The 26,607-nt window shown below is 33.8% G+C and overlaps 1 protein-coding gene across 2 annotated transcripts in view; it reads right to left on the bottom strand.

Moving 5' to 3' along the window:
* Nucleotides 1-26,607, bottom strand: part of LOC124360350 (polycystic kidney disease protein 1-like 2) — a 64,436-nt gene that overhangs the window by 19,934 nt on the left and 17,895 nt on the right. The window contains exons 10-16 of one of the 2 annotated variants that reach the window (XM_046813904.1): nucleotides 12,393-12,522; nucleotides 10,955-11,138; nucleotides 6,182-6,325; nucleotides 5,252-5,463; nucleotides 4,428-4,534; nucleotides 2,284-2,370; nucleotides 1,217-1,405 (exon numbers count right to left, since the gene is read on the bottom strand). In XM_046813904.1, the coding sequence (XP_046669860.1) occupies nucleotides 1,217-1,405; nucleotides 2,284-2,370; nucleotides 4,428-4,534; nucleotides 5,252-5,463; nucleotides 6,182-6,325; nucleotides 10,955-11,138; nucleotides 12,393-12,522 (1,053 nt within the window). The remainder of the gene's footprint in view (nucleotides 1-1,216; nucleotides 1,406-2,283; nucleotides 2,371-4,427; nucleotides 4,535-5,251; nucleotides 5,464-6,181; nucleotides 6,326-10,954; nucleotides 11,139-12,392; nucleotides 12,523-26,607) is intronic. The other variant, XM_046813905.1, reaches the window with a different exon arrangement.

The raw sequence follows: 26,607 nt of genomic DNA, 5'->3' as shown, positions 1-26,607 counted from the left end.
ATAACGTTCTGAATACTTGTTCTGATTGAAACGGTGTTTCAGTCTCCCACACATGTAATAACGTCTAGGTCCGTGTAAGTTGTTTTAGTTTTATATTGTAAAATTATAAGATTGTAGTATTACCAATCAGTTTCATAACGTTCTGAATACTTGTTTCTGATTGAAAACGGTGTTTCAGTCTCCACACATGTAATAAACGTCTAGGTCCGTGTAGTTGTTTTAGTTTTATATTGTAAAATTATAAGATTGTAGTATTACCAATCAGTTTCATAAACGTTCTGAATACTTGTTATGATTGAAACGGTGTTTCAGTTCTCCACACATGTAATAAACGTCTAGGTCCGTGTAAGTTGTTTTAGTTTTTATATTGTAAAATTATAAGATTGTAGTATTACCAATCAGTTTTTTTTCATTTACGTTGATGTTGGGGCTGAATACTTGTAGTGATTGAAACGGTGTTTCAGTCTCCACACATGTAATAACGTCTAGGTCCGTGTAAGTTGTTTTAGTTTTATATTGTAAAATTATAAGATTGTAGTATTACCAATCAGTTTTCATAACGTTCTGAAATACTTGTTCTGATTGAAACGGTGTTTCAGTCTCCACACATGTAATAACGTCTAGGTCCGTGTAAGTTGTTTTAGTTTTATATTGTAAAATTATAAGATTGTAGTATTACCAATCAGTTTCATAAACGTTCTGAATACTTGTTAGTGATTGAAACGGGTGTTTCAGTCTCCACACATGTAATAACGTCTAGGTCCGTGTAAGTTGTTTTAGTTTTATATTTGTAAATTGATAAGATTGTAGTATTACCAATCAGTTTCATAACGTTCTGAATACTTGTAGTGATTGAAACGGTGTTTCAGTCTCCACACATGTAATAACGTCTAGGTCCGTGTAAGTTGTTTTAGTTTTATATTTGTAAAATTATAAGATTGTAGTATTACCAATCAGTTTCATAAACGTTCTGAATACTTGTTCTGATTGAAACGGTGTTTCAGTCTCCACACATGTAATAACGTCTAGGTCCGTGTAAGTTGTTTTAGTTTTATATTGTAAAATTATAAGATTACAGTATTACCAATCAGTTTCATAACGTTCATCTGAACACTACAAATTCCTTAATATTTCCATTAGAGTATTGTATAAATATGTAAGTTTTAAGCAAAACTTATTATAGCTTTATCCTACTGAGTAAATTGACTGTACTTACCATATAATCTGAACAGTGTAAATGTGAATGTTGAATCTTTTTCGGTATACTTCCAAGGAGAGTTGTTTTTCATTACGTCAGAATAGAGGGCAGACTCCCAACCCACTCCATGAAGGTCGGTATCTGCATGCGATTGACTGAGTCCAGGTATGCAGCTTGCATTTTGGTTGACTTTGTTCCCACATGGTACTATATTATATCAGAGGAAAAGCTCATATAAATAACGATAAATAAGTAAACAAAAATAGGCTGTCAAATAAATATCCTACGTGTTCTATTAGGTCTAAATTCATATTGTCAAGTTAATAAGTCTGCATATAATTTATTAATAAAAATCGCTATTTGTAAAAGAAAAATAATAAAATGTTATAGGCCTAATATTATTTAAACTGATTTTAAAATCTTTAAAAGTTAAGAATAAATAGTTAAATAACAACGGTCTTATTAGACTTCAACAATTAATTATAACTAAATTTTGATACATCTTAATAGTTAAATATTTAGACTTTGCTTTTTTTAAATTTATTTTCGTAACAAATTTTCAAGTATGGAAATTTCAGAATTAAAAGAAATATTAGGGCATTCGTGACATAAAATGAAATATCATGTAAGTATAATTTATATTATCCATTTCCATTAAAGAATATAATAATGCAGGGATTTTTATGTGTATTTTAATAATTTCTCCATAAACTATACAATCAGAGGTTAAATGACTTCAAGGCTTAAAATTTATTCTTTTGAAAAAAGACAGTAAAGGGACCAGACACCACTACGGATATGACATGCTGCTCGTACAGGGTGTTTTCCAAAAGTAAATGTATAGAGCTAGAAATTTTTTAATTCATCGTCATAAAATAGCTCGAAAAATATAACTATTAAAGCTAGCTGGGTCAGAGAAACAATTAGAGGGTAAATTATATTATGATATAGTACTTAATGTTTTATAATAAATTGGTTCTAATTATTTACGAAGGGAGAATTTGAAATGCAAGAATGTGCCCAAGAACCGAAAGATACAATAATACTCTCATTCACGTTCTACGCGTTGTATGTTTTGATCTTACTTGGGTCTACGCGCAGCTGCCTCAACAAGGGCAGTCCTAACACTATCCCAGTAAAGTCTGATAGCCAGTACGCCCCGGTCTTCAAATCTGTAATCATAAAATAAAACCACACTAAAATGCTGTGTCATACTGTCCAATTTTGGGTAGAGATTTTGAGATATATATTATCTGCTTTTGGTACATTTTAAAGCTCTGTCCAAGCTTGCTTATAGTAGGCTATGTGTCTAGTTTTTCCTACAAATGAAACATTTAAATGAAAACATCATAAATAAAATAACAAAAAAATCCTCTTTTATTATATTATGGTTTTTAAGGGCTTCCTATCAACCACCACAGACTATCTAACTCACTCTCTCCAGGCACCGTACTTGCGTGCACTGCAAGGAACCCTAATTTTCTCGGGATAATGATTTCTAGGTCCCTGCCAGTGAAGGTTAGTCTCAGGGCAACTAAGTGATGAAAATATATGAGAGTGAGTGACGCTAATTTGGTGACAGTGGAAATGCAAACTTAAAATCAATCGATAAACATTTAAAGTAATGTTAAATCAGCATCTTACTAAACAGGGTGTCAAAAATGTCCCAGCACGGCTTTATATTATTTAACCAATCCAAATACGGCTTAAAAGACTTCAATTGTGTTAGTGCACATAAAACACTATTTTAACACGTATTAAAACAATATAAGGTGACAGCCTGCAATGATTTAGAGGAAAATGGTATAATCGGATCATGCGTGGAGTAGTATACTATGTAAAATTCCTTTATTATTTTTATAAAATGTTGACTTTATTGAAAATGTATCAGACTTTGTACTATTTTCATTTAATCTGTGAAGAGTAAATGCAACGGTGACAGAACAAATCGTTAAACAAATTAAAGATTCGATCAGTAAAATAGAATTTAGGTTTATATATTTATTGTTAAGAAGCCGGATGTCAGTCCACTTTCGCATAAGGGACACTTAAGGTTATTCGCCTGTTCTCCAAAATTGTATGCACAAGATAACAGGTGGTTATACAAGGGTAAATTTTAACATTATGCATTCTTAATGTTTTATAGCCTCACTCATATTCCAAACATCAAATATAAAAAAATATATTTATTAAAAATCACTGTTAAGAAAACTAAAAGGGATTAATATTAAAAGTAGCAGGTAAAGTACTTATTGTAAATATGTGACGGTTTTTAAATAAAAGTAGTGGTCCCAGTTGCCATGCTGGTGATGACATTTTTAATCATCATTCTTTACATACCTGTATGCGGCTTAAAAATACTATTTTAAATATACGCTGTTATAATCAGCTATTTATTTGTTCCATGAACCTTTTCAGATTAGGCCTATTAACTATATCTTATGCGAACATTATATATTAAGGATCAATAAATATACCAAAATTGTGTTTGATTATGTTGTGTAGGTGTATTTGTAATAGCTATGTTTATATAAATCAGTCCCGGGATTTAATTGTCACCCAGTACGAAAAAATATGTTTGTTCCATTGCAATTCCATTTTTAATATAATACTTTTTTAAAGTATATATATATTACATATAAATATATAAACGATTTTAGCAGTCTTAAGATAATTAATAATTATTTGACAGAACTGTTCTTTTCAGGAACGTTTCACGTATCATCTCAAATTACTACAAATATGTATATAATTGAGCGGAAATGCTATACAGAATAAAACGAATCACCATTTTTCATTTTATATATTCATGCAATCATTCATTGTCATTACTAGTTTTTAGACAATTGAGTTTCACTACGTGTTAAAAGTGAAAGTGACACTTGAAATACGATAAAGTGGTTATTATTCTATAATAGGGAATTTATTTCACAAGTATAGTTTTTAGCATAGTAACTTGAGGGAGCCCAATCCCTTCCAACAGCCATTCTGTCTTGTGAACTAGCCAAACAAATGTCCTAAACTCGTGAAATTAATTCGCAAACTCGAAAAATTGTGAATACACGTACGTAACTCTCTTGCTAATCAGCTGTGTTCCCTACATGCAAGTAATAGTATATTAGCTGTTGCTGTACCCAACACTTGGCTGGGCCAACTATAAAAAACTTGTCAAGGATGAAACTTCTATTAATAAAAAAATAAATTTGTTTGGCAGAATATACAACAATACCCTGTGTCACGTTCATCTCTTCATTCTGTTCCACAAACTTGACGTCATTATACCATCTTGTGTTGTATGCTGCATACATGAATGTGTGCTCCAAATACTTTTCCATTCTGTATAAACAAAATTTATAAAAGCACAATTGGGAAATTACAGTCATATTAGTTATCTACCTTTCATATTTTTCTTCTTGTTTATTAGTTTTACATATTGTACATTTGTTTTAGTTTTTTATTGTAAAATAGAACCTCCGAAAAGAAAGAAATGTAATATTCTTTCCTTATAACTCCATTAATTCAATGTAATAGATTGGGTTTTGTATCCATACTATACTCTACCTGTCCAGAAAGTGCAAAAGAATAATTTATTATATTCATTATTTTTGTTGTGTGAGATACTTCTCCATAACAAGATATCCATAACAAAATTTATATTTAATTAGCTATTTCATCTAAAACCTTAGGTATGTGTTTAAAATCTCCATCATATAAATTTCAAATATTGAATAGTTTGTTAATTATCTTTTTCCATTCCTTATATAAATGGATAAAGTATTGGTTGCTATGGCAATACTAGCACCTGTGGATTAGCTAAATGCAGTATAGGCTCCCATCAACCTCCTACCCAATTGTCATATCTACTAAAAAACAGTTTATTCTGGAATATTCCTTGTCATCTATAATTTTGTGATAATCGTAAAAAAAATATCCTAATTAAACTATAACTTAGAATCTTTGGATCTATAAAACTGGAAAACAATTAAAGAAAAGAAATATGGATAATATTTGTTAATTTAAACATGAAAATATGACTAATACAGAAATACTTACTGGTTAATGTTGGAAATAGAATAGAAGTTAACAGCTCCCATGTTTATGTGGCGAGAGCTTGTCATTACCGTATGCAGTTGACTGTTTGTACGATAACGGGAACTCCACAAAATAGAGATGACAGTACAAACAACAATGACGAAGAACGCGGATATAACAAAGTCTATTAAATCAAACCAATTCTTCTTCAACTGTTTCTTTTGGATCATTTCCTATACAGGAAACAAATTAAAAAAGTTATTAAACGGTTATTTTATTACATTATACAAATGTTTCAACTAACGTGACAATTTTCAATCACTACACTGGTTTGTATTGTTTCAACAAAAAAATTGTAAAAGATCTTATCCTTTGCTATTTTGGCAACTAATAATGCATAATATTATATTAAAATTTTTAATTTAGAGTAAATGACCATTTTAGTTAAAACAGTACAATGTCGCAAATACATGAACTTTATATAGACACTAGAAAATATGGTTACAATATTTTTGGTTCAATGATGTCACTGACTCTATAAAATTCATATTTGTCAATTTAACCTAGATACTTAAAGACTCATTAAGTAATAATTATTTAATCTGATTAAGATAAGCAGCCATAGATTAGTGTGAATTATCACATAGTTTCCAGTAACATATCATGATATTTACCTCTCTTTGTTTTAAGCGGTGAAAGAAACAAACGAGTACTAAAGTTAGGTATTGATTGAGTTTTCTTATAACTATCTAAGTTATAACATTTGTGTATAAATAAGAAATGTCTCTGCAGCCTATTTCTAGATTTAAAATAAGAGTGATATTTATCGAGTACGTAGTTACACAATCGGTATTATGAAGAAAAAAAGTTTTAGAATAAAAAGTAATTTTCACCTACATTAAATCACTGTACTCCATTACTTATATTAACACTATTAAGAATAGTACATACATATCTCTTTGCATGTGTAAGAGGAGAGTACATTGGATGTTGTCTTATTGCTAATACTTTGGCTAGACTCTCTTCGTTATTTTCCAGGACCACACGCATAGCTTCCTTGTAGCTGACTGCATGGGTATTTACTTCATACATCGTCTAAACAAAATAAAAAAATGTGAAGACTATAGTAACCAATTTATCAAGTTATGTTTACTGTCGATAAACCTTTTATTTCTTCTACAAAATTCTATTTCAAAAATGCTTTCGCCGATGGTGTCATCAGTTAATATAAAAATAAATATGGTAAAATATATTCTTTAGAAGTATAGCTTTCTAAGTCCTGCTTTTCTGCAATACACGTTTGATACCTCCAATATTATTATTTCGTGAAAATTGTATAAATTTGTAACAAGGTATAAGGTTGTGCATGCTTGATAAATTATCTATCTTCTATATAAATATTCAATTAATACATGAACCTATAGGTAATTTATAGGCAATTGAATCCAAATTGCTACAAAAAGTCACGTAAATCAATGAGCTATAAGATTTATCGATGAGGGACTCATTAACGACTGTTATTTTTTCGTCCGAGTTCTATTAATGTTAATTTAACCTTGTAACAAAGTCGTATTGCTTCGTTTCATTAAAACAAACGAACATGGAAAATATGTGGTAAGCTTTATTATAATTATATTCTCAAATTGAAATTATATTTTAAATATATACATATATATATATATATATATATATATATATATATATATATATATATATATATGTAACAAGAATAAATATACTCTACAAGAAACCAATAACCTAATAAAATTATTAATGCGAAAGTGTCTTTGTTTTTTTGTTTTGCTTTCATGCATCAATTATTTAACTGACTGCACTAAAATTGTACATGAACATTCTTAGGGTCTCTGGGATAGATATAGGCTTATTCCTACATACACAATTCCTCCGGACTACGCCCCACTGGTCTCCAAAATTCCCATCTTCAATATGCTGCAAAATATTAATTGAAAGAGCTTGTTAAATGTAAGCAACTATTCCATGTAAACATTTTATAGTTACAACGCGGTCATATGTTCATCAATTTAACTACTGTTTTGAATTTGTTTTAATTTATAGAGTGAAAGCATAACAAAATTAAATCACTTCGTATTTCAACATCGTGAAAACAAGAAAAACATATTATTTATTTTACTAAATTAAGTAAATTGGAAATGTAAAGTTATTGAATTTAGTTTTCTTAGGCAATATGGGGCGGCAAATATACAGTATTTAAAAAACCAAAAACGGAGGGACTGAGCGTTACTTTGATTCAACAAACCATTCGCTGGGTGGAAGCAAGTGAGCTCAGTGAGTCCGTGATTATAGCAAGTGGAATCACAAAACAATACACGAGACTTTAAATGCAGTTTTTGTGACAAAAATCGTCGATCGGACATTGCATCTATGTCCTACTGAAGAGGTATAAGATTCTAATGAGGTACATAAATACTGATATAACTCCTAGACTGGACCGAGGAAATAAAATGATATAACGAACGTGGATCGAGAAGCAAGAACATGTATTTTACTATTTTATGTTTCATCTTTACACACAGATGACAACTGTTAACATTTGTGTATTGAAATGTATTAGTATTATTGAGTTAACTTTTAATTTTAAATATCAAAATCTATATTCATACAATTTGGACAACTGTTCAAACAAACTATTTGGGGACTGTTTTGAATCCCACATCATTACAGAATTCTATATATACCTATATATTTATCGCCTCTATATATATATATATATATATATATATATATATCGTTGGAAAATGGGAAACTCCAATTTTGATTTGTAAATATAGTTAATTAGTACTGGAAGTGCAAAACCTCAAAAATAAATTACTTGCAGTTTCTCTTAACTTTGCCCTCATAATTATGAACTCTGAAAATGGGTACCTGATGCACGATGTATAACTAATTCCGGTTTAAAAATATCATATGAACCTATCGCATTACATCACTAAATTCACTAAGAAAGATATGAACTACGACTTTGGAGTTCCTCTACATTGATCTAAATAGTTTGCGTTACTAAACTTGTAACAGCTACCCAAATGATTACACAGAATGTGCCATAGAAATTTCGTACGAAGCCGCGGGTACGTGAAAGTAATTGAATAAATCAACTTATATTATTTTTAATACAAACTCTATTATAAAATTTTTTTTCTCTTCGCTATACGAGAGAAGGTTCAACTTTTGTATAGCCGATGTAAATGTAGATGTACGAGGTGCGACAATAAAGTAAAGAGACATATCTTGCACCTTTGCAAGATGTGGCAACTCTACAGGCTTGCGTGGACAAAACCTCTTCAACCTTGGTCTAGAAGCTGTTTCTAGTCCAAGCGGGACATCGATGCAACTGCTCAGTCGTGAGTTGTGCTGTAATAATTTAGCGTTTGTGTGTCTCGTCAAAGAAATGGAACCACATAATATTACGCAATGGTATGCCATATCTTTTTGCATTAAATTGGGTGAAAACGCGACAACTTACGGTAAGCTTCAAAAGATTTTTGGAGGGGAGGAGGTTGTATCAACAGCTCAAAGTTTACGTTGGCATAAAATATTTAGTGAAGAAAGATTGAATGTTGAAGATGAAAACCTGAGTGGACGACCATTAACCTCACGGACGGATGTCAATTTGACCAGAGTGTGTGACCTCATACGATCTGATCAAAGAGTATCCGAGGAATAGATTGCAGAAGAACAGAACATTAATCGAGAAACGGTTTGTCTAATAATAACTGAAGTTCTTGGTATGAGAAAGATGCAAAAATGGTTCCAAAAAATCTCACACCACAACAACAAAAAACACTGAAAAATGTGGGAACCGATATGTTAGATCAAACCGAAATCAATCCAGAATTGTTGAGTCGTGTTATCACTGGTGATGAAAGTTGGTTTTTGTCATTACAATCCAGAAACAAAACGCCAAAGTTTTACAAACAGTTAGCCATTATTACCACAAAGAAAGTTTAGAAGGAGTAAAAGAGTTTTTCATATCCGTGCCACAAAATTGCTGATAATGGGATTCTGCAATACGTCATCCTATACTGCTCTGGCAGTACAGTAATTTTTAACCTCAAACACATTTCAGCTCTATCACAACCTCCTTATTCACCAGATATCGCTCCGTGCGACTTTTTCCTGTTTTCAAGACTCAAAACGGCGGCCAAGGGACACCATTTTCAAATAACAAAAGATGTCCAAAAAGATGTGACGAGGGTTTTGGAGGAAACAAAATTTTTTAACATCAGTCTCATTACTTTATTGTCACGCCTAGTAGATTCCCGTGTCCTATCCTGTCACCACAAGAAATTATCCTCTCCACTGACCTCTGATCAGATTGACTGACTCAGCAATAATCAGGCACAGGGACTTCTTTTCGTAAATAACAGTTCCATCATTTTTATTTATATATTGTTTTGCCGATATTAGATCGTACTCGTCAATTGGCACTAATACGAGTTACTGTCGCAGTAGAGACTAGAAAACTAGTCCTAAATATTTCAAAGGTGAAATATTTTTTTATTTAAAGAAATACCAATAAATACAGTAACTAGTGCACATACTAATTATGTATAGGAATTAACTAATACTTTTTACTCGATACTTTTTAAATGTATTAGTAAACTAAAAGTTACAGATAATAGATCAGCTCTGATATGTGTTGATAAGTTGGTGTGTGGGGTAGAAACACCGATGGGGGGGGGGCAGTTTTATCTATATTTTAGCTGATGGTCAGTTGGACAGAAGAAGTTGTATTGCTGAGTGCTAATTTCCAGATGATGCCCTCTGACCGACCATGACAATTATTGCCCTCAGTCATTCCAATACTATATTGTGTTATATACTTCGCAGTATTAAACATCTGTATGTTAAACAATACGAAGTATTTGTTTAAAATATGTTAATTGAAAATGTATCTACAATGAGGATGAAATTTCAATAAATTATTTGAATATCGACGCGGCTGGGGTAAAACAAAAAACCTAGATGTTAGATGTAAATTCAGTCGAGGAAGTCTAAGAATTAAGATCAATTAAGTCGTTCGTATAAATTATTAAGTTTATACACCTTTTATGGCTCTTTATTTATATTTACAAAATTATAACATCACTGTATGTACATTCTCCAATAGGATTTGTTAGTGTTGACGAGCAATGCTTATTAGTAATTGAATAAATGTCTGCTTATAAAAAATTCGGATAAAAATGCATAAATATGCTTCACGTCCATTTTATTAGAAATTAAATAATAGAAATATACAAAGAAGTACACGTATGTTTGAAAATGTACACACAATGTTTATTTTAGTTGTAATACAACCTAAATCGCCATATGAAATATAACCTTATTAAAGTGACACAACTTCTCGGAGATATTCATGAATTAGTAGAAGACAGTGTACTGTAACTGTGAAGAAACTAGTGCAAACAATTGAAGAATTGGGTTTTGAGTAGTACAGAAACCGTATGCTGTGAAAGCTATGATTATCAGATACAACTCCATTCTCTTCCATCTGGCGTTTAAAGTCATTGGATGAAGAAAATTATATTTGATAAAAATAGTGTCATATTTGATCTATGTTCATGTAATGTAGGATCATATTTACTTCTATAAATCACAAGTTCGATCCAGTCGGGTGGTATGGATGGATGCTTCTAGAGCATAACCATGTGTACAATGTTAGTTTTGTATTTGATTACAATTTACCTGGAAAACCATAGTCAAGATAAGAGCGAAGAATATTATCTTGATTGGACTTGAAACAAACGTGTCTGTCCCTGAAGAGACTAATACAGTCGAGAGCCATTCTTTACTTTGTACTGGACCAAGTTTCAATCCATAAAGCATCACAAAATAGGCAGATACAAAAATTGCAGCAATACAAAATATCCTGAAACAGTTTAACAGTAGCCTTGTAAACCTTTATAAACAAAATTATAAACAACATGTTTTATTTTATAGACGTTGAAAAACACAATGTTAAGTATAAATTTTTGAATAGTAAAATTATTTTATATTGGGAAATTTCCTAAAAAATTTAGGATTGTTGGAAGAATAGAACATTCACCATAATTCTAGAATACTTGATCTACTCAGATCATGCTTTATCAGAGATGATACCATTTTATAAAGATATTAATGCAATTTTAGACTTATAGTGACTTCAAAAATACTTGGAATATATATTTTAATTTGGAACACATGTGATCAAGTCCAATATTTTGCGTGAGACAAAAACAGAAGTCGAATATTGCCATTCCTCCTAGTGGATAACAAAATACACTTAATTCCAAGTCTCTACCAACATATTTAGTAAAATGATAGGGTTCGCTGACACAATCGAATTCTATGGGCCACTATGGACTTTGCCTTACAGAAGCAAATTATGTAAATCTGCAGCAGTTCAAAGCTTATTTTATTTATATATATGTCTTGCATGAAAATATGGAGTTTCAGTTTTGTAGGGCTACTAAATTAGATTCCAATTTTATTTTGTAACAACTTGAAACATAATATTAACCAATATACGATATATAATTATTATTTTCAACGGATAAGATGAAGGACACAGTAATTTCATAATCATTGTAATAACACGTTATTATGAAAAATACAGAAGGCCAGTCAGATTGGACATTTGGTTGAAATCGCATGGTCTCCTTATCCATTTAAGTACAGAAACATGAGAATGCACTGTACATAAATTTAAATTTCTGTCAAAACTTCCGGTACATATCGATAGCATACCAGTAGCATCGATTAAAATGCGTGTTATAATAACATACACAGTTTAAATAAAAATCACTTTTTGATATTCAAAAATTCTAAAGCATCTCGTGCTAGTGACGTGTTTAAAAATAATATTTATTAGTATATACATCAGGGTGATGTTTTATACTAATATTTTAACACGAAAATTTCAGTAGTATTACTTTGAGTTCTATACATTTTGAAGAGTGCGAGCTTTCCACTGACGTATCAATCATATAAATCCATTTATCAGGTTTTTTCCAGATTAGGCTGTTTAATTAAATATTATTTTCAATTAGAACAGACTTAGTACATTCGGTAGAAAAGTTTAAGGTTATCGTATACCTTATTTCAATATTCTAGTGCATACATATTTAGTATTGTGTTATTTTACCATGCTAATGCAAACCATATTTTCCTCTTCTTAATCACTATGTAGAATGGGGGTAACTGAACTGGTGGCAAAGGTGGTGTTCTCACAACTTTTATGACCAATCGAAGAAAGTTCTGGTACACGGATTTATCTGGAATCATATCATTTACATATTAGTAATACAAGAGTAAATTACTAATTAATATTAAAATGGTTGTAGAGGGACTAGAACGTCAGAATCACACATTAAGTGTGTTCCTTGACTTTTCTAAAGCATTCGACTGCGTTGACCATGAAATACTGCTTGACACGCTACATTCTCATGGCATCCGAGGTGTGCCGCTCTTATGGCTTAAATCATTTTTAAGTCAGAGAACTCAAGTGGTTCAGACCTCAAGCCAATTTTCTAAACCAATTCAACTGAGTTATGGAGTTCCTCAGGGCCAATCCTTTTCCTGATATACGTCAAAGACATACATTTATCGCTGCTGCGTGGTAAAATTGTGCAGTATGCTGATGACACGACTCTCTGTTTCAGAGATAACACATAAGAAGGTTTGGAGCTACAATCCTTTGTCAATATCAACAATTGTGTGCAATATTTCAAAAGCCTCAACCATCAAACGAATTCATCGAAATCCAAAGTGTTAAATTTCACAATGCGTCCAATGGACTCCCAATGTGGGCAACCGTCATGTTGGCAGATTCCATATTGGAAGAAGTCTACTCATCAGAATTCCTTGGAATACTCCTCGACCGAGGGTTGACATGGAATAATCACATTGACCATCTGTGCACCAAAATGTCCTCAGGAATATATGTTTTGAGGTCCTTGGCCCGGTATTGCTCCAGTCAGGTATTGATTGCGGCATATTATGGGCTAATTCACTCTCACCTTTCCTATGGAGTGGTGTACCTGTACAGGCAATAATTTCCTGAGGGTGTTCAAATTGCAAAAAAAAGCTATTCGTATCATCGCAAAGTTGAATTTCAGAGAGTCGTGCAGGGCAGCATTCTAAACTTTACAACTGTTGACTTTGCCCAGTCTCTACATTTTAGAAACATCTTCGTTCTGTTTTTCTAAATGTGCCCTAACCAGGGGACGTGACATACACGGGTATGAGACTAGAGGCAGATATAACTACCGTACTGGAAGACACAGAACGGTGGTTTATGAGCACTTGCCATCGCAGGCAAGTGTTCATTCCATCAATAATTTGCCAAATTCTATTACAAACGCCCAAACGCCCAAGGCGTCAAAAGCTCGTCTTAAGCGCTTCCCGGTGTCAAATGCATTCTACAGCGTTGACGAGTTTCTGGCTTTTAACTGGGACCCCGCCCAATTCGATGACTGACTCCAGCGCTGGAAGAGGGTTGAGATTGGCGATGTATGAATGAGACTGGAATGCACGAAAATTATGTAAGTTTGGACGTGGTGGTAATGTGGTATGCGAGTTTTAAATGCATAATTAATTCTGACGTTTGCCATACAATGTGTAATTGTGACGAGCAATTAAATATTTGATTTGATTTGATCTTGTGGCTTACGAAAATACATCTTCCCGGCGGGCTTTGTTTGTTGAACTTTATATCGTTAACATGTAAGACATTTTCTAACGTATGCCTTTATATCACGAAACCAACCTGGCCAGTAGTAAAATTGTGAGAGTTTCAAGGCGGTTTCTTTAATACCCAAATAACCTGCAGTTTCTATATCGTTATTTTCTTGCAGTACGCGGTTCCGAGACAGAGCGTCGGCCACTTTGTTTAAGGCACTTTTCCGGTATCGTATCTCCATATCGTGTTGTTGAAGTTCCAACACCCGGCGGGCCAGCCGAACAGAAGGAGTCTCTAACACTTGTAACCATTTCAAAGCCAGATGGTCCGCATCTACGATAAAGTGATATCCCTCTAGGTAAGGGCGAAATGTTTTTACGGCTCGGACTAACGCTAAACATTAATTTTCTGAGACTAAGAATTTGCGTTCATTGCCCGTCAACAATCTGCTACCGTACGCAATCACAACTTCTTTTCCTCTCTGTGTTTGTGTTAACGATGCTCGTAGACCATCGACCGGGCCCACTCTTAAAACAAACGTTTGTCCAAACTCAGGACAGGCTAGGATAGGCGTAGTCGTTAATTTTTCCTTAAGAGTCTTGAATGAACTCTTCTGTTCTTCCGTCCATTGCCATCTAGTATCTTTCTTCAACAGTCTCATGAGGGGTGTGTTCAGTGATGCGAAGTTGGGGACGAACCTCCGATACCACGAGGCCATACCAAGGAAGCCTCTTAGAGTTTTCAAATTGGGTGGCCTAGGAAATTCCGCCTCTTGAATAAATTTAATTTCATTTAATTTCATTTCAAATTCCACAATGGCTCGAACTTTCTCTGGATCTGTCTTAATGCCCCTGTCGTTCACAACATGACCCAAATACTTCAGTTCGGTTTTGCAGAAGTGACATTTGGCAGGGTTAAGTTTCAGACCTGCTCTTCTTAGCCGTTGAAAAACTTTTTGAAAAGCTCTAAATGAGCCTCAAAGTTAGGGCTCACGATAACCAGGTCATCCAGATAGGCAAACACTTTAGGTTCCAATTCTGGTCCTATAACGGTGTCCAAGAGGCGCTTGAAGGTAGCCCCAGCCGAATGCAGACCAAATGGCATGACGCGAAATTGGAACAATCCTTTTCCGGGCACAGTGAATGCTGTCTGCGGATGATTTTCCTATGACAAAGGGACATGCTAATATCCATATTTGAGATCGATGGTCGAAATAGCGGGCTTCCTTGAGTTTTTCTAAAATGACGTTGATTTGTGGCATGGGGTAAGCATCCTTCACCGTGACTGCATTTAGGCGTCGAAAATCGATACAAACTCTGTATGCACCAGATGGTTTTTTGGTAAGTACGATCGGTGAGCTCCACGGACTCAAAGACGGTTCGACCACTTCAGCTTCGATCGTACGCTCTAACATTTTTTTTAGTACAGCCTTCATTGACGGATTTCTCATACAGTACCTTTGTTTAATAGGTGTATTATAGATCAGGCAAATCTTGTGTTCGACTATTGTTGTTTTACCCCTAACATCATCGAATTCAGGCAACTACTCTCTTAGAAATTTGTCTAAGACCTCTTGTTCATCTTCTGATAGCTGATTCAATCCGCTAACATCCCCTACATCACTCTTCTTAAAGAAGATATTACCTTCGGGTCGCGTCTGGGGAAGGAAATCATATGTCAGCAACCCCAACGATTTAATCGAATCGACACCAACTATCAGGTCCGAAATAAGTAACGGCACGCAAAGTGCCTCGAACGTATGCGTCGTATCTCTATAGCAGATCAAGGCTTTGAACGTATAATAATCTTCCAACAATTTCTGTGAGCCATCAGCCATCTGGATTTTCATCGGGCGTTTAAATGGTACATTTCCATTTCTTCTCAGTTGCTCGGCTAGGCTCTTTCCCACCATCGACATCGTTTCCCCAGTATCTACTAGAGCAAAAAATATGCTATCATGGATTTCTATTTCGATGTGTGGTCTGTTTGTTGTTCATGTTTCTGCTACTTTGCACTGATCCAAAAAAATTCGCTATTTATTGAAGCCATCTCTGCCAGTCTTCTGGGTTCGTTTTTAATTTCTTCGATAGGGACTCAGGTGACCCCTTCTCGGCTGAGTCCACCGTCCGTTTCCCGTCTGGCAATTGCAAGCGGTAGTTGCTATACTTTGTCGCTTACAATAAAAACACCTCAAGGCCTTGGATCTCCGACATTCTTGAAAAAAATGTCTCTTTTCTCTGCAGTCCCAACATATTCTATCGTCACGTATACGCTTCATGTTCTTAACTGGGGTTTGGAACCTTTCTTTAAGCTCAAGTTTCTCTTTTTGAACGTTAGGTTTGACAATGTGGGTTTCTGTCGTCCGTCATTGCGTATGGTTCGCCTCGCCATGAATGGTGCAACCCATTTCGTTTACCCCTTGAATGGGTTTCGTCTTTGTAACGCCGCTCTCGCTAATCGTAGACGATTCGTGTGATTTATCAAACTTCTTCTTGGCATGGTATGCCGTCTCTGGCACTAGGGCGAGTGATGGCGGTGGAGGAGGACGGTAAGTGTTTAGGACCCTAAAATATTCTTCATACTGTTCAGCTCGGAGGATCATATCAGATATGGTCCTACATTCCTGTCGTTTCATCGTGAGTTTATACTCGGGACGCATGTTTGAATATAAGATGTTGAGTTTATCGACTAATTTTAACGACTCTCTTCTGCCCATTAATGTCATTAAAGCCACGACAAAGTATTTAAATTGCTCCTGTTGACCTTGTGTACGCTTCCGTATCTCGTCGTCAAGATTTTGTTTGTATCCAAGAGGAAAAAACTGTGTTTCAAAGTCCCTCCGAAAATCCACATAATTGTCCCATAAGTCCTTGTCGTTCCTATACCACAGGAGAGCAGATTTTTTAAAATTTCTGGCAAGGCTTTAAGGATGTCGTTCCGTTCAATGCCGTACGCGTCGAGTAGCTCATCCAATCTCTCTAAGAACGAGATCGGTCCTTTCATTCCGTCAAACGAAGATTCCATTTCCTTACTAGGTTGCATACGTTAAGCTCGTCGTGCCGATTGAAACCACCTGATTGTTTTTAAAGTCCAACAGGATTCGTTTGTGTATTAGGTCGGCTTGGGATTCTCCAGTGGTTTTTAATGAGAAAATCATTAGCCTAAGAGTTCTGCTGTCAGCGTTAGGAGGGATTCCAAGAATTTAACGAAGAGCTATGCTTCCGAACTGCTCGTCGCTGCTCGGTACCCTGTGGGTGTGAGAAACGGAATTGCCTCCTAATGCGCCCGCATAGTCCATCCTATTATTATTTTAGTTCTCGACCTCACTCCCTGAAGTCGTTAGTTTATCCGACCGTAAATATGCTACGAATCGTTTTCTTAATTCGTCGACTTTTCCCTCAGCATCTAGATCGTATTTTAATAATTCGTTGCGTAATTGACTTTTGTCTAAGTAATAGACCCATCCAACATATGGGTCATTTCCCGTTGGGGATTTATCTTTTATCGTTTCCAGTTGCCTAGTGGGAACATTAAGCGTGACAGTACATCGAGTTTCTGTTGACACTGGTACAGGCGTGTCTTCATCACCCTCAGTACCTTTAGCCTTGTCTGACTCGGCTATTTTGTTTGAAGTAGGCTAAGTATAAAATACTTCCAACTGCCAGCATAAAACTGCAAAGAACTTGCAAAATATGACGTTTTCAAACATTTCAAACAAATTTCCTTAATTAAACAGTATTTTAATAAAATTATCGTTTAATTTCGTCCAATTGTTCGGGCACCAAATTTATAACGTTTAATCGGAACAGGGATAGTTTATAATACTATATAACCCTCAGACACCGGATAGAACAGTCGAAAAGGGGTTAAATCCAGGGTTCAAAAGGGAAAGGTAGTTTCCAAGTTCAGCTCAGACCCAAATTAATGGAAAACCAAAAGCCGAAGCAAATACAGCACCGATGATCAACGGATCAACAGGCTTTCATCATCGCCGACTCGGAAACGAAAGGAAATAAAGGGAAGGCGTCAGCTTTTGCTTTAGAATGACTGTTTCCTAAATAAACCTTCCCTGACACGACAGTTGCTAGTTCAACTTGTGACGATTAGGATGGATTTTTTGGAAGCAAAACGTGTCACCGCGCAGGACTAGGCTTGTACCGCCTGCACGATGAAGACCCGTGGAGCGACCATAAAGCTTTCTTTGGTACTAAAAATGCTGGCGACGCATAGGGAGACATTGATGGTCTAATCACTCCGTTTGGCCAATAAATGATCCACATGTTCCTTGATTGCCTCCATTTTTGGTGGAGCAAACTGATAGGGCCTATTTCTAAACGATTGTATCAGAATTTAATTTGATTTGATTATTCGACCAAATTGTACGGCCTAATTTAGTAGTAATTGTTTCTGGAAATTCATTTACTAGTCTTAACAGTTGGTCCGCTTGATCAGATGAGAGGTTTTCCCCTAACTTAATTGGACATATTGTTGTACTTGGTAATTCAGCTGATTGAGCGAGATACATGACCGAAGGAGTGCCATATGGAAAAGTTAATGTTTTATTTGCCATATTAATGATCACCCTAGTTTTAGTTAGAAAGTCACAGCCCAGAATAATTGGCATTGGTAATTCTGAGGCGACAAGAAAAGGAAAATCCCAAGACAAGTTTGAAATTTTGAAGTGTAATATAACCTTTAAATTAAATATTATATTTTGTCCGAGGCTGAAATGGCTGACTCATTGTATGGTTGAAACAGATTTTTATCACCCTTGGTATATTCTTTAAATTCTGAAAACAGGCATTCGATATAATGGAGAATGAAGAACCCGAATCTACCAAAGAATTAATGATTAACTTGCGAAAAGTCAAAGGAACTGTACAAAAACTGAACTCCCGGGAAAGAAGGAGCTTGAGCCGACTTGGTGAAAGGTGTCTTCACTGCTGGCTTGATTTTATCAAAACGGGCGGTTAAAGTTAGAAGAGGGGATTCTCCGCCCATTAGAACCCTCTTTTGTAGTTTAAAAACCCACGTTGAGATTGATTCCTGGAGAAATTGATTATATAGTTGATTCCTATTGTTTGTATTCATATTTTGAAAAGGAGTCTATGTTGATTAAATTGTCCCGATTGACTGCGGCGGTTATGAAAACTATTTTGCTGATCTTGTATGGGATATCGATTATAAGTTACATTGCCTCTCCCTATTTGTCTATAAGATTGGTTTAGTTGACGTCCACCATGGACCTGTGGTCCAGTTTGTTGATAATACTCTGGTGAATTTAAATCTTGTGTGAACCGGTTTTCCGTATTTTGAATTACTTGTAATCGGGGGGCTAAGCTCAACAATTCAGAAATGGTGGCTGGAGCCGGAAAACCCGCTAATCGAGCTCTGGTTTGAGGGTTAATTCCTGTAATGACAATTTCAAGCATCTCCTGGGGTGAAATAGCCGGTATAAGCAATTCTGCTAACGGTCTGATATCATTTGATAAAACTAACCAGTGTTTCATTTGGTTTCTGGGTTCTATATATAAGTTCGACCGTGGCCTGTTGACGAGCTCTAGTAGGCAGAAAAGTATCGAGTACGGTGGTAATTAAGACTTTCCGGATTCTGTTTTGATGAAATAGCTTGTAGCCAGATATTTCTTAATTGACCTGTAGTTTTAGGTAAAATTGCTAATATGACGCTGTCTGGATTAGCTAAATTTAGCATCAAAATTTCCCTAAATTTTATAACAAAATCGAGTAGTTTTCTAATAACTATTCCATCAAGCGATGGTAAAGCTGTAATTAAATCAGTTAACACAGAGGGCAACATTGCGCGTGATGTCGAGGGTGACGGTGAAGTCCCCCTGCATCTGCGACAAGGCTGACGCAATTTGGTTTCCCACAGCGGTTGCCGTTGTGTGGACTATTTGCATCCAATCGGTTACGGGACTCTGAATGTCTGTGGTTGTATGGCTAGTAGACGACTCTGTTGGATTAAGAACAGTTTGCTTGACAGTTGGCTCCACTGATACGCTCTTTTAGTAGAACACGATTGTTCTCTAATTTAGGTGCTGGAGTGTTATTCCCCAACAATAAGCACTGTTCTTTGGCCTGAGATGCATTTAATAGATTTACCCAAGCCAGTCCTTTAGGGCGTTTTTCCCATTCATACGGTGGATCAGTGACACTAACGTCTTCTTTGAGGATATCTTCGCACTCTAACATCTTATTTATGCTTGACTCAATATAAATTAAATTATATCAATTACTAAATTATATCAATACTAATATCACAATACTATTTATTATGCAAAGTGGGAGGGGTATTCAGTACCAATTGTAACCATAAGGGGGTTTACCAATTAATATTGTTGTATGTTTCACTTTTACTATATATTTGTTATTAATTAATTACTGCAATAATTGAGTGCTTCATTTGATAGTTCAATTTTATTATAGTGGCCAATTATTTTTAAGCGTAATATTCAATTGGATAGATAAAAAAATTATTATATTTAGTAATATTATTACTTAAGGCTTATATATGCATCATATTTTATCTTATGGATACCCTTTTATTACTTACTGGCATTAAAGTATTTTTTTTTTACAGAAAACATAACAACAGTCTGTATATTAAACCTATGAAACATTTAATTCAGTTTTAAAATAACAAGTCTATATTCTATTTTAGCTGGTTTTAATAACTGGTTTCAAGAGTTTTTTTTTTTAAAATATATCTTTCAATAACATTGTTAAAAGTAGAAACCCTTCATTGTTAAAAATGTACGCTGTCTAGTCTGTCCGAATGTGGGTAAAATTTTATGGAATAACTTTCGATTATATAAATGACCGTGGGAGTAGGAACAATAGTGTTGTTTACCGACTTCAATGAAGATAAAAAACTGGTTGAAAGGCATTTAATTTATTAACTGTGTGATTGCACCGTTGAATACGAGGATAAACCGGAAGCTGAGAGATTAGAATGTGTAAATTTGGACATAGACGTCGAATGCATTTCAATAGAGCTACAAATTGTTGCTTTAAAATGTCAACAGGCGTGGCGTTCAGAATATCATTTGTTGCCGATCAGCAGGAATAGAGGGTAATCAGAATTTAAAAAAGGTCGCTGTGATTTGATTTTATCTTTTAAATCACATACTTTAAGTCCTGAAAAACTAAAATTTGTCTCAACCTTTAATTGTGAACTTTTGAACTTACTTAAATAGAAAAAAATAAAGTCGGGCTAGTGAGTCACCCATTAATTGAATTACGTGAGATTATTCATTTAATTTATGTAAGAGCGAGGGCGTAGGGCTTTCTAAAAATAGGAGGCAAGAAATATATTAAATTGCATGAGTTATACCGAGTCTAAAATATATTAATTTTAGTTAAAGACAAATCTCTATAACGGGTGCGAATAAGCCATTGTTTAAATCAAACCATTCATTACCAACAGTATGCATATATATAAGAGATATTTCAAACACGCAAATAAACAGGAAAATTCTATAATGTTTAATTTTTAATTTTCATTAACTGTTGTATCATAACTTTACTCGACTTATCGTATATAAGTTAATTACTTTTTTTTAACCCAGTGAAAAAAATATCCAAAGTTTCAATATCTACAGATTACAATAAATAAGAACAATAATTATTAAGTATGCACTAATTAACATGTTTACAATTTAAATTCAATAATTCAATTTATTTCAATACTTTAAATAACTCTCAAACATAACTTCCACTTTCTCAAGTGTTTCCCTGTCCGAGATTTTCTCACGATAATATGAAAGACCAAAGTTTGAAATGAGTGTACTAAATAAAATTAAGTAAACTAAGCATGTTGTAAAATCCCAGCAGAAGGCAAACAATAGGGCCTACTTCCGGTACTGATAATAAAGCGATAAGATATTTATTTTCCAGCAACTATACTACCGCACCATCAGTTAACTTACCTTTTTAAATCTTGGTTAAGAGGATATAACTAATGTAAGCTTTATTGCTATTATAGAGAGAAGTAATATATAACTTGTACTTACTAATATTGTAGCATGTTGTAGCTCTGAAAATAACATACTGAATTGCAGAACATTTTATGAAACATAGGGATAACGGACAAAAATATATGGTATTTACCAGTATAATATAACTTTACCCAACTTTAACTGACTACACCCCATCCTGGAACCAAAATATAATATGAACTGATTTTGCTAGTGGTTTTAAAATTATATCGAATGATAAAAAGTAATAATTTTTGATCAATAGGCCTATTAATCTAAAAATTAAAGTTTTATTGGCCTAATAGATACGATTAAATATACTTCAATGAGAGCTATAATTTTGAATGTTTTCAATCAACAGAATAGTATGAAATTACAATATTGTGGCTTGATATTGCCGTTAAAACATACCTCCCAATTTATATGTGAAAATTACTCCTGTAAATGGTATTAACTGTTATAATCATTTAAAGATAGATTTTTTAAACACGGAAACTCTAAAATAATCTAGTATGGTTTGAATTAAAGAGACCTTATTGACTGTGCTAATGTAATAAACGTATCATCAATGTATAAAATTAATAATTAGTAATAAATGTATCACTAATTAATTAGTAAAACTAGAAAACCAGCCATCTAGTATCCAATATCTATTATAATAAGATGATGATTACTGTTGTAATAAGATTAAATTATATAAAATTTAGTGTTTTTACAAAGCTTGCTTGAATAAAACACACCGTGTAGTGGATATGGGGAAAGAAATAAATTTGTGAAAGTGAGCAATTTACTGGTTTGAAAGTATCCTGACATTTACTTATTTTTTTTTACATTTTATGTAATTTTATGAATTTTTTTGGTATTTTTATAGGTTTATTTTGGATACTTGAAATAAATTTAGCTCAATCCAGTTGTATTCGTTTATATAGATCTATGCAAACTTTCACAACAATCGCAACTCTGTATTCTTATAGACTAGCAGTACTGTCTGTATATGTACTTATTTCAAGCATAGCTGTTGGAATTGAAATTTTGATTTAATTTGAAAAATATGCCATTTGAACAATTGTTTTTACATTAATTACATATGTGACTATTAGAAGTATTACCAAATATAAACGAATTTAAGTGTTGATATTTAATATTTCATATGTTTGCAAAATAAAAGTTTATTAGTACCAATGTAAACAAAACAAATTTTGAAATGTTAATTACTTTTGTTATAATTCCAATTCCCCATTTTTATTAGTTATATACTCGTATATATGTCTATTAAAATATGGCCGAAAACTTTCCAAAACAAATCATTCATAATTAATATGTTTGTAATGCAAAATGAAGGTTTTTTTAATATTAATTTCAACAAAATAATTTTGAAATGTAAGCCAATTCTCACATTGTCGGCGTGGTGTCGGCAGAGTTGGAAACTAATTATATCGATTATTGTATTATAATCAAAGTAATGAAATACATAAAGATCGTAAGTATGGCTAAATAAATTTAATTGCTGGCAGGAGGTAATTGTTAAACACTAACAACACGGCAATTTAAAAGGCAAACTAATTAATGCTTCGCGATGATAATAATCTGTTGATAATAAAATATTCTTTAAAATAAATAGATTGATATTACCTTGTTTAGTAATAAGTGTAGAACATATTCAATTTAGAAAAGTTTATATAATGTCGAATGATTTGTTTTAGGTTCTATTAAAAAAAAATTTATTTAAGATTCGGAAATGAAGTATTAAGAATTTAGTTAAACCAAGGATTTTGAAAACAGATGTAAAATAATTTGATTCAATAAAATTTTATAACCACGCTCTGCTACCAATTGTGACGATTGGGATGGATTTTTGGAAGCAACGTGTCACCGCGCAGGGACTAGGCTTGTACCCGCCTGCACGATGAAGACCGTGGAGCGACCATAATCCTAATTACACAATATTCTCCTGCCAGCTTTGATAAGAATTTTTAAGTTATAATTTAAGCACAAAACAGTAAAAGTAAATCGTAAAACAATTTAATAACCGCCAAAGATAATTTACACTTACCGACACCAATTTACACATACCGACACGCCGACCCTCCCATCACGACCAAACCCGTCCCAACATACTAACAATTTAGAATTTACAATTACCCCCCTATAATTTTCCGGCACCTAACCCCTCCGCCCTGATTATTAAATCAATCCATAGTGTAACACAAAATTCTTAAAAATAAATAATAAAACTAAGACTTGCGACAGGTAATATCTCCGTCACTGCCACTCGCCGATCAGACGTCCTCACTGCTCCCTGACTCAATCTATACTCCCCGTTATCAGACCACCGGTCCTCCATCCGCACGCGGCTTATCAGAAAGACCGGTTATAATCGTTGATTCGGGCGTAAGTACGTAATCTCACGTACTTATCGTATCGTTAATGACTAGGCAAGTGCAGGCAAAAACTTGTTCTGGCAGGCAAAATAAGTATCTAATACTGCTAGGACTTACTTGCACTTTATCGCGTTGTATGTGGGGGCGGTGACTACGACTCGACGACGACTCCGACTCGACGACTTCGACTGAGAGACTCCGACCGAGAGACTGAGTCAGCCCGGCACAGCGTACTTACGTACTGTAGTACCTGAGCCGTCCGCTGTAAGGCGCTTCAGCCCTTGAAGCAAACTCCAGCGAATTTATCCTGAAACTCCGTGTCTTACCTGGTCGAGCCGGACCTCGCCAGCTGACATCTCCTTGGTTGATGTTGGGCTATTGGGGTATAATTGTATGTGAAAGAAGTAAAAAATCTAAACATGTCATTAAAATTAAAATATTTTCCTCTCCATATAAAAAAATGCCTTATTTAAACTCCATGTAAAAAATGACATGTTAAAATTGGAATAATTGTATGGGGTAATACATATAACACCTCCTCAAATCTTCAGATTTCATTTAAAAGTAAGTTTGAGCCCTCATTTTCATTATTCTTATCACAAAATATATTTTCTATAAAGTAGCCTATATCTTCTTGTTCAAAGTTATGAAATAGTGTTCAAGAAAGTAGAAATCTTCTTCAGAACTAAAATACTCAAAAACTACGTATTAGGAATTTTTGCCTCTATACAGTTCCTATGTCAAAAAATACATTTTTTATAAGAACTTAAATTTTATAGCACCTAGAATTTCTAATCAATTATCATAAAACATTTCCCTAGTAGGAACATATTTCTTGAGAAGTTAAAAAAATGGTTGCTTGAAACTGTGGTTAAACAAATACTGCTAATATAGCAATGATTATACATTTTTGTATATATATATATATATATATATATATATATATATATATAAATGCGAATTTTTGTTTGTATGTTCCGTTATAACTTTGGAACCAATGCACGAAACATCGTGAAATTTTGTACAGTGATTCTACACGTTCCTGGAAGTAACATAGGCATACATACTAGAGTACATTTGGTCCAATTTAAATAGTTTAATTAATTAATCTTTTAACTATAAATCGTTGTTGATGTTAGAGTGTTTTATATTGGATCCAACAGACTGCGCTACGACACATAATACAAAGCGAACTGATACTTAACAGCTGTTAATACTTTCAGCTGAAGTTCATCAAAGAGGCAGAAACATTTGTTTACATTTAAAATTTAGAACATTTTTATTGTAAAGTGCTTGATCAGTAGTGTAATGCAGGTTGCATAGAAGACGTCATTGCCTAATTTTAAATTCAGATTGCACCAATGATCAATAAACTATCTAATGCAATGAAAATACTATTAAACGCTATTATGAAAACAACCTCATTGTAAAAATCCGTGAATGTTTGCACATAAGGTAATCGAATTTGGTTACATGGTAGGTAAATGAAAAGAGCCTAAAGAAGACACTTTATGATCGAAATTGGGTTTCTTTGATACATTTTCTTGAAGGCACACTCCTACATAATACTGGAAATATCTTAGACAGAAAATTAACCTATAACCTAATTAGTTTACCGAGATTCATCCATATACATTAATTGTTCTGAATAAGTTATCAACACCTAGCAAAAACCACGAAAGATAGAGGCAGGAATATGGTACATACCTTCATAATGCGCCCAAGAGGCTGACGATGGAACGACTATCAATAAGTGAATATAGTGTACTGTTTTCAACGGGAAATTGCGTGCGAAGCCGCGGTAAACAGCTAGTATAGTATAATTAAGTATTGAAATTTATTTGAGATTATAAAATTATTTTTAAAGGTATATATTTTATTATAAATGATGGAACCTCTAAACAGGTTTATCCTTAGAGGCCCAAAGTCTTTTCAATATTCAGTTAGAGAATTAATAATGATTTGAATTTGTTATTAACTTTTTTGCCTACAACTTTTAGATGATTTGATTTGTGTGTGTATATATATATGTGTGTGTGTGTGTGTGTGTGTGTGTGTGTGTGTGTGTGTGTGTGTGTGTGTGTGTGTGTGTGTGTGTGTGTGTGTGTGTGTGTGTGCGCGCGCGCGCGCGTGTGTGTGTATAATTTTATTCTTGTGTTCAGACCTGGTTTTATAAGAAATTATTGCTTGTAAAACAACTGCAGGCTACATACATTTGAGAAAATCAAACATTATTATTATTTATAGGATTTGATGGCCGAAGGTCTTTGAAGCGTATTGTTTAGTAGGATGACACAATTT

Source organism: Homalodisca vitripennis, chromosome 4 (genome assembly GCF_021130785.1).
Source record: "Homalodisca vitripennis isolate AUS2020 chromosome 4, UT_GWSS_2.1, whole genome shotgun sequence".
NCBI lineage: Eukaryota > Metazoa > Arthropoda > Insecta > Hemiptera > Cicadellidae > Homalodisca > Homalodisca vitripennis.
The sequence above is the reverse complement of the archived record's forward strand: the minus strand, read 5'-3'. Positions and strand labels throughout refer to the sequence as shown.